The sequence below is a fragment of the Gorilla gorilla genome, chromosome 13, assembly GCF_029281585.2.
Source record: "Gorilla gorilla gorilla isolate KB3781 chromosome 13, NHGRI_mGorGor1-v2.1_pri, whole genome shotgun sequence".
Classification (NCBI taxonomy): domain Eukaryota; kingdom Metazoa; phylum Chordata; class Mammalia; order Primates; family Hominidae; genus Gorilla; species Gorilla gorilla.
This window is the reverse complement of record NC_073237.2, coordinates 43,076,533-43,086,278: the sequence shown is the minus strand read 5'-3', so window position 1 is coordinate 43,086,278 and position 9,746 is coordinate 43,076,533. Positions and strand designations below refer to the sequence as shown.

Here is a 9,746-nt window from a genome sequence, read left to right as displayed (position 1 = left end):
TGTAATTTATATAAGCTGCCAACTTTGAACTTTCACATGTGCTATAAAAATTTCTGGGTTTTGTTATTACTGTTGTTTTGATAAAGGAGATATATTTTCTGTAATCTAGCTAAACAAGACTTTTTTAATTTTAACCAGTAGATGGCAGAATAACATTAGCCCCTGGAAAGCAGTTGCTCTGAGACTGTTACAGAGGAACGACCTATTCTGTGTACTAGTGCATTTGGCTCAGGTACACAATTCAACAGTTATGTGTTCAGTCATCCTTAATGAATATCTAAGTCTTTTATTCTAATCATCATCCAGCCATTCAAATATATGCTCAACAATTGAATACTAGAGGATGCAGATAAAGTATCAAAATTAAGGTGGGAAGAATCTTTAAAAATCCATTTAAAAGTATTTTAATGGAAGGTCTAATGTGGTCATATTAGGAAGCAAATAATAGTATCATGCTGAGATGACTATTTCTGGCCTATTTTCTGTCACTTATTAATTCTAGAAATATACTTACTGTCCAAAAGGTATGAAACTTGAAAGATCATTTTACTACTTTTGCCAAATTGCATTCTAAACTGTAAACCAATTGACAATGCACTCAGCGATATGTAAGAGTCCTTTCTAACCCAACAGTTGAAAACAATTAAAAAACAGACTCTTTTTCAGTATTTGACATGAGAAAAATTATCATCTCAATAAATTTTACTAAATAAATGAAGAAATGGGTAGTTAATGACACACTGTTCACACAGCAAAGAAATAGCCTTTCTTTCAGCCCATGGATGGTACTAAGAAAAATTTGGATCAGCTGGTACAGAAATCATTTGTAATGAAGATATACAACCCTAATTTTTTAAGACTCATAATTAATGAGGAACTTCGTGAACAAGATCAAGGATATTTCCTTGTAACAAAGGAATCCTAAAACTAGAATTACCCCTATTAAAATTACGCATAAGACACAATTCCTCGGTCACTACTATAATTTTGCTGGAAGTATGAACCATGCTTTAATGTTTCATATTAAACTAATAATATGAAATTGGCTTTTATAATATGCAGATAATGGTTAGTTAAGGTGAAAATATGAGAATTGACCCAAAAAACTGAAGAATCAATGAGAGTCGGTAGACAGAAAACCATTATGCTAAAACCACACATTTCCTACTTCTACCAAGAGTTCAGAATATAACATAACGAAATCCCATTCAAAGCAGAAATACACACACACACACACACACACACACACACACACACACGTATATACCAAAGACAACTTAACTTGAAAAAAGATCATTGGAAGTGAAGAAAAATACTCTAAATTGATTGCCTATAAGATTTTATGATTTTTTTTAAAGCATAAAAATTCAGCAAGGAAATGAAGATATTCAAAAAGTGGTTATGGAAAAATTAGGTAATTTGAAAAATACATTAGATTTTATGCCAAAAGTTTGGTAGAAAGTTGTATCAATAATAACAACATAAAATACTGGGATAATTATGCCACCTAATGATAAAAAAATTATTCAAGAAAGCATTAAAATCACAAAAAAACTAATTGTGCTACGTTACAAAGGAAAAACACTGATTTCTTTGCTCACAGAACACAAGTGGGCAAATACTTGCTGTAAATAGAGAATAAAGATTAATCTTAATACACCCAGTTGCAGTGGCTCACACCTGTAATTCTAGCCCTTTGGGAGGCCAAAATAGGAGGATCACTGGAGACCAGGAGTTCAAGAACAGCCTGGTCAACATAGCGAGACCCCATCTCAAAAAAAAAAAAAATGAATGATTAATCTCAATATAAAAAGGTAATTTTATTAATTTTAAGGAAAATCTCATTCTCATTTTAACTAAAAAGAAAAGCTACTTGAACAGGAGACAAGCAGTAAATGCCACCCTAACATGTCAAGAACTAGTAATCACAAAGCTGTAGAGCTATAGGATCAAGAACAAGTAATACCACATCAGTACTATATAACAACCACCACCACCACCACACACACACACACCCCAAATTAAAAAAAACAAAAATATCACCGAAAGGTCAACATACAAAAAAGACGAACATACTTGATCATATTAAATTGAATAAAAAAGTAGAGTATAAAAAAGTATTTATAGCAAATAGGACAATTAAAGCAAAAGACAGGAGCAAATGATTTATGTATGAAAAATACACATGCTCAATGAACAAGAAATTGTAACTAGTAATTAAAGATATGTAAATCCAAACAGTGAAATAACTAGAACTGCAAAGATTTCCTTTGAAATAGTTACTGAACACAGTTCTGCTAAAAATGCATATGGTATAATCCTGGAAATATTTTTTAAGACCCTAAAAAAGCTAACACTATATGATTCCAATTTTACTTAGCATTTATCATAGGGTAGTAGATATGGGCAAAGTTTTATGTAAGAATATTACATCTTGCTTTATTATGGTGAAAATTTATGGTAGACATTTAAATAGCTACACATAAGGAAATGGAATAATTTGGCATGTTCATGGAATGAAATATTGTATAGACACTGAACACTTTCAAAGAACAATAGCCTGAAAATCATTAAGTTGAAGCAAAAGTCAAAAATTATAAAATCCCAACTTTGTTAGTACTATCATTCACTGCTTTTGTGCATATCTTATGCTAATCGCTTTATATTATTTCCTTACAAATCTGATATAAATAGAATTATTAATGATCACACCCAACCTGATAGATGTATGACAAAGCTGAAGTTTTAGAGAGTTAAACTTACCCCACAATCTTTCAGCAGTTGTTTATAATCGGTTGAGCTGGGGATGGCACATTTATGTAGTTTTAAAATGTCCTGTAGGAGCTTACTGCCTTTATAGTGAGAACAAAATAATTTTGATTACAAAAATCTGAACATGAGTGAAATGTGTTTGCTTTGCAGGCCAACTACATAAATATTACTGTAAGCAAGTGGGAAAGAAATTTAAGTTTGGATTTATCTGAATAAAAATGGAATCTGTTTTTCTAAATACATGTGCATTTGATAATTAGGAAAAAAAACCTTATGATTTTTTAATATATACAGCTTTTTAAAAAATAAGAGAAAGTCATGATAATAGGAGTCTTTGGAAGGTGGATTTATTTTCATTATCCAGCTTTCAGCCTAAGGTCTGGCATACTTGAAAAATATTTGACAAATGCCTGCACATATGTACGTATATATATATATAATATACTATTAATAGAAATTATCAACATATGGAATCACTGATAAATTAGTTTGCTTTTATTTTCCTGTATGTTCTATAATAGACATATCAAAAAAGCTAACAAATGTTAATTTTTTAATACTTTCCGAAAAACTAAAACAGAATGCTTTGTGTGCTTTTAGTTTTTATCCTCTAAATATTTTTCCAGTCTGAACTTTCTTTAAAAAATTACCAGTTTATGAAAATAAGTCTCTTTCCATTTAATCATTTCAACCACCTAAAATTTCTCTCTATAAGAAGCTCCAGGTTTAATGAGCAGTACAGGTTGAATACCCCTTATCTGAAATGCTTGGGACCAGAAGTGTTTTGGATTTTGGAATATTTGCACGTACATGACGTATCCTGGGGGAGGGACCCAAGTCTAAACAATATTACTTAAAACTTCGGTTATATTTCACGTTTCAGACACGTAGTCTGAAGGTAATTATAATAGTCTTAATAATGTTGTGCATGAAACAAGTCTTCACTGTGTTTTGAGTGTAACCTGTCACATGAGCTCTGGTGTGGAATTTTCTACTTGTGGCATCCTGTTGGCCCTCAAAAAGTTTTAAATTTTGGGGCAATTTGGATTTTTGGATTAGGGCTGCTCAACCTGTATTAGGATAGCATTAGTCAGCTACCTGTATGATTACCAAGAGAACTGTCAACTGCAGAATACGGGAAAGTAAAAAAATGAGAGGCAGGGTGTGTGAAGCTGGAGGTGGTGGATGTAGATAGAGCAGTTTACCTGGTAAAGCAATACTTATTTCAATAGGAAGCACCAGGTTCAGACATAAGACGTAATAAAAAGTACTTTTTTTCAATAAAAGGAAAAGCTTGTACAAAATAGAGGCAGGGCAGTATCACCTTGATATGTCAGAATAAGCACTGAAATACTACATAAAAAATAAACCATATCAAAATTATCCCCTAACCCCATCTCTACTAAAAATACAGAATTAGCCAGGCTTGGTGGTACATGCCTGTAATCCCAGCTAATCGGGAGGCTGAGGTGGGAGAATCGCCTGACCATGAGAGGCAGAGGTTTCAGTGAGCACACATCGTGCCATTGCACTCCAGACTGCACAACAGTGAGACCCTGTCTCAAAAAAAAAAAAAAAGACAAATTTGATCTCAAAAATTAACTGAACAGCGTTGCCTTTGTAAAACTACAACAGATTGAGGGAAGAAATAAATGCAAGCAAATGCAAGTTAAATTACATTTATTATATAAAGAGATCCTATAACTTGATACGAAAAACAAAGCAACTCCAACAGATAACAGAAGGGCAAAAGGACAGGAACATTTGATCGAAGAAACACAGCTACCCATAGCACACAAATATTCAACCTCATTAATAATCAAAGGATTAGGATGCACTTCTTGCTTATTCAATAAAGTTAATAATTTCTAATTTTTCTACTTTTCAAATGTACTCAAATGTGCTATTTTTAGTAATAAAAAACTGAGTAATTAAAAAAAAACATAGAAAGTATGAAAATTTCTGCCAATGCAGAAATCATAAACAGCATTAAAATGAATCAACACTTGTATGGGCAGTAAGGTTCAGACCCCTAGAAGCCAATTCATTTTGCCTTGGTTCCTGAGTTTTATTATGGGATTGTCAATAAGGAGAAAGTTGTTCCTGATTTACATGCTGACAATCTTCCAGGTATACGGGGTTGTGTGTGTGTGTATTACACACACACACAATGTATATATAAAATTTTTTTCTTCAGGTAGACAACTATTCCAGGAAAGTACCTCTTCAGAATCACTCATTACAGAGAATTCCTGTAACTCCATTTGCTGATAAAAGTCCCATTAAAAATTACCATGTGGTTCTCAACCAATAGGGATACCTTTGGCACTGAAGAGGCTGAGGGTTGATTTTAGTACTGCTTGTAAGACCATAGTGTTCCAGAGGCTCTGTAGCTGGCTTCTTTGGGAATCTGAAGTTGGTCCTGTCTTTGAGACATGGCCAAAAGCACATTTTTCCTCACTTGATGCAGAAGAAAATGTTATCTCCTGCTTGCTCAGATCATAGCCTCGAGGCAGATCACACAGCTCAGGATGCACATGGACTGGAACAGCACCAGGGCAAGCACCCCAAATCACAAAATAATCATGTTAGGATGACTAAGTTGGGAGGCTGAACTTAAAACCCTATAGCTTTGTTCAGAATATTTTTTTCTTTGCTTTTTTCATTAAGTTTTACTGACCAAAAAGGTGGAAAAAAGAACCTAAATTTTCTGCACAAAAGCAGTTCTCTGAAACCTGAACTTTACCAATCTGTGTAAAAGTACTCTACAGAAAATACACAAGCAGAAAACAGTAATGTAAGCTTCATCTGAAGTAACGGTTTAGTCACATGACAAATTTGGTTGTTGATTTAGTATGCTGTAGCCCTTATCTATCTAAATTCAGTATGACTACATAGACATTTATTCTCTGGTACTGAATTTCCATTTGAATAGAAACGGCTGCTTTGTGGAAGAAAGAAACTTCAATTTAAAAACAATTTCAGCATCGTTGAAGTGCCAATCAGTTTTCAAATTATGTGTGTGTATACATATGTATGTATGTGTGCATGCATGTATGTTTGTATTATGTGTATTTTTTCCTCCTCTCTCCCTCTCTTGCTCGCTCTAGAGAGATACCAAATACTGGCTTGGTGCTATACTGTTTTTTCCTAGTTAATATTTTTATTATTTGTGTCTACGTAAGAAACTTCAAATATTCTGAATGCAACCACACAATCGAGTAAGTTGACAGACATGTCAAAAACTATGAAAAGAGGGAGGTAACTAGTATTAATACTTGGCAACCTTTCGTTATTTTTAGTTTAGAGCGGCCTCCCTCTGACATTTTGGAGTCAAAGATGAAAACTCAACTTTGAAGCATAATGGACATAATTACACATTTACCACAGTCATCTACAATTTTATATAACATCACAAAAAGACATCTAAACATTTTTCTACGTCTTTTTTTCATTTGTTAAAACAGCTATGTTAAATACATTTTCAGAATGCATTTGTTAGCCACTTGATAAACATACTAAAAGCCATACAAGACGAATAACATCAGTTACCTTTATATCTAATAACTGTACCAATCACTGTAAGAAGATACAACTGAAGGGGAAGTATTAGATCACACATGATGTACTGCAAAGGTGTTACACCTTAGACCTAAGAATGATCTGAAGGTGCTGAAAGAGGTGATTCTCTAGAAGGTGACCCAGGGTTTTCTTCAGGTGGAAAAACTGTGAGTGTACAGGCTCGAATGCCACCAAGTGACTCTGGAAGATCAAAAACTTTATGCCACTCATCTTTTTCTGGGTCATATTTCTGGACAATTTCTACCATACAACGATTATTCCAAGAATATCCACCAACAACATAGATTTTATTTTCAAAGACGGCAACTCCAACATCACTTTGGCCTCTTAACATGGCGGCAATTGGGGTCCACTGGTCAAGGGTTGGTGAATAGTATTCACAGCTTAGAACATCATCATAATCACTTGTTCCTCTGAAGTGATTGCCACCAATGACATAGAGCTTATCTCCAACTGTACACATGCAATGCAGACCTCTGACTGTAGTCATTGGAGCCTTTTGCATCCATTTATCTGTATCTGGGTCAAAACACATGAGCTCATTTTGGAAAGTGTCATGGGTAATTCCTCCTGAAATATACATTAAGCCTCCATATACTGTTCCAGCATGACCATAGTGGGGTTCACTCATTTTTGCAACATAGCTCCACTCATTCATTCTTGGGTTGTAACATTCTACTGTGGCCAGTTCACCAGCTGCACTGCGCCCACCAACTGCATACAAATGTCCTTTGAGGGCACTCAAGTGAAAGAATGTGCGCTTTTCATTTAATGATGCAACCTGCATCCATTTATTATACCGAGGATCAAATCTGAAAACTGTATCAACAGCAGTTTTTCCTTTTGTATCATAATTACTCTGACCACCAACTACATAAAGAAAGTTTCCAATGACAGCAATACCATGCTGGTAACGGGGAGCATCCATTGGGGCTAAAGATCTCCATTCTTGTGCCCTTTCATCATACATCCGTAATTCTTTACTGACAACCAGCTGCTGCCTCAAAACTCCTCCTAATGTAACCAAGTGAGTGGAGTCAGATCGAATGGCAGTTCTATCTGACTGCATCACTGGCTGCATATATGGCATCATTTGGTAATTGCTAGCTTCCAAAAGCAAATTCACGCAGGTATTGTCTGTTCTCATGAAATCTACTGTCTGCACGTAATTGATGAGATCCTGTGGTGTCATCAGTGGAAATCGAATATTCTTCATTAACTTTGCAGCATAATCCATCCGAGGGTCTTCCAACCTTAGCCAGCGACAGGCTGCCTTAAAGAGTTCAAGTTCGGTACAGTGCTTAAGACTATTACTGGAAAGCACAAATGCAAGCCGTTCAAAAGGGAGTTTTAGAAACTCCCCAGTACTCAATAAAGCAGGAAAGTTCTTCAGGATGAAATTATTAACATATTTATCCACTTCTATAAGATTGTAGGTGTTAGCAATTCGTCCAACCTCAACACAGTTATCCAAAGAGACTCCTGATATAAGAAATACTTTACAGAAATCCAAAACGGGTAATATTTGTAAAAAGCTAGCAGCTTCAAGTGTGTCCTGAAGATTGTCCATATTAAGAGAAAGTTTTGCAGTATAAATAAAATCAATAATTTTCTTCAGACCAACCTTGTTCACCCCATGAAGCTTAATGCACATCAAATCTTGTTCTTTCATTCCACCTGTGAACATGGCTTTGAAATAATCACTAGCAGACGCCATCATAGCTCTGTGAACAGGGAAGATTTCATCTCCATCACCTGGTACCAGGGTCACATCACAAAGCAATCCTTCTATTCTAAGCTGATCAAAGCCTTGCAGTACCACCGAACTGTGAGTATTGCTGGTAAAAAAACGTGTGGTTCCTGCCTTACAAGGCTGCAAATGGGCAGAGACGCCCATTTCGCCGTTACCAAGGGACACTTTCATGTGAAAGCTTTCCTCTTGCACAGAGATGCAAGCCGGATAAAGAAGTTATAACCGGAATGTTTTACAGGCAGCGAGGTGTCCAGAAAGAACAGAAAGCTCGTTTCCTTATCAAGGGAAGGCAGTCACTGCGGCACCCCTCAGGCCACGCCAGTCAGTCATCCACTGAAAATCGCCCTGTAGCAGGACCACAAAGGGCTGTGGACCTCAAATCTGATTATTAGACAGATGATTCATCACCTGAAGGCGGTTAAATGACCTGGTTCACCTCGTCCGGCCTGCGCTGCCGCTCCTTCAGCAGTTCCGCTTCGGGCAAGGAAGAGGCGCCGCCACGTACTGTGGCTACACGGCCCGCTCGGCGGCGGGTCCGGACACCTCAGCGAACGGCCCGCTGCGCCCTCCGCTGTACCTAGAGTGTCGCAGTGGCCACCGGCCTGTCTTTGAGCAAGGGCCGGGAACACAGGCCTGGGCCTGCGCTTGGGCCTAGAATACCGGCCTAGCCCCGACGCCGAGCCGCTCCTTCCGGAAAAGCCTAGTCCCAGGATACCCCGGGGTGGGAGCGGCCGTAGCGGCTACTGCGGCTGCGCGGCCTCCAGACCTCGTCAGTCAGCGGGAGGGTGGGGGTGGGGAAGGGGGAGGAAGTACCGGGGAGGCGGGAGGGCGAGGGTTGGGGAAGCGGAGCTGTGTAGGGTGGGCGCCAGCCCGGCCTCTTAGAGCTGCCTTGTATGTGGGACCAAATAGGACAGAACGTGTGCAAGTGTGTTATGCTGCACGTCTGATATAAGTTTTTCGCATATCTGAGCTCTTACGTTCCCCAAATGCATAATTTTTCAAAGCTTTACGCTTCCTAGCTTCTGTTTTTTTGAGTAACAGTGAAATGCGGCATTTGTATAAATTGAGAGGAAACCTCTTAATTTTTTTTTTTCCTCTACAAAACAATAATTGTTATCCCACATTATGTAGTAGATACCTCAGTTACAATTTTGGTTCATATTTTCAAATTTGTTACAATTTCAAACGCAAAGTATTTGTCTTTACTAGATTGTTACTTTATTATGTAAATGATATATTCTAAATTTTTGGCTTGAAATGCCTTTGTTTTCCAGAATTTTAAAAATGGCTACATAATTTTCCAATAACTATACATAACTATAGTTTCCTTTGCCCATTGGTTTGTTCCTGAATGTGTACCTTCTTATCCTCCATTGTTTTATAGACTCAGTAGTAAACTTATACAATCTGGTAGCAAAATTTTACCCTGTTATGGATAATATTTAGTAAAATACTGATCCAAGACAATATTTCCAAAATATTATCACCAACAATGTTTGTGCCTTTCCCTTCTTCTGACTTTTCCCTTTGTGAGTATTTTATTAACCTGCATTTCTTTAATTAGTGGTAAATTTAAATTTTGACATACAAATAAATGTATACTTTGACACAATTTCTTCCATTTTCCAAATTTTGAAGT

The 9,746-nt window shown here is 36.7% G+C and overlaps 1 protein-coding gene across 1 annotated transcript; it reads right to left on the bottom strand.

Moving 5' to 3' along the window:
- Positions 1–4,435: 4,435 nt before the first annotated feature.
- On the bottom strand, positions 4,436–8,877 carry KLHL9 (kelch like family member 9). The gene has a single exon (XM_004047868.5). The coding sequence runs from the start codon at positions 8,276–8,278 to the stop codon at positions 6,425–6,427; it is 1,854 nt and encodes a 617-aa protein (XP_004047916.1). The 5' UTR covers positions 8,279–8,877; the 3' UTR covers positions 4,436–6,424.
- Positions 8,878–9,746: the final 869 nt, after the last annotated feature.

Bases quoted from the DNA above. Each gene is read 5' to 3' on its own strand.
- KLHL9 (XM_004047868.5), bottom strand. From the start codon at position 8,278: ATGAAAGTGTCCCTTGGTAACGGCGAAATGGGCGTCTCTGCCCATTTG.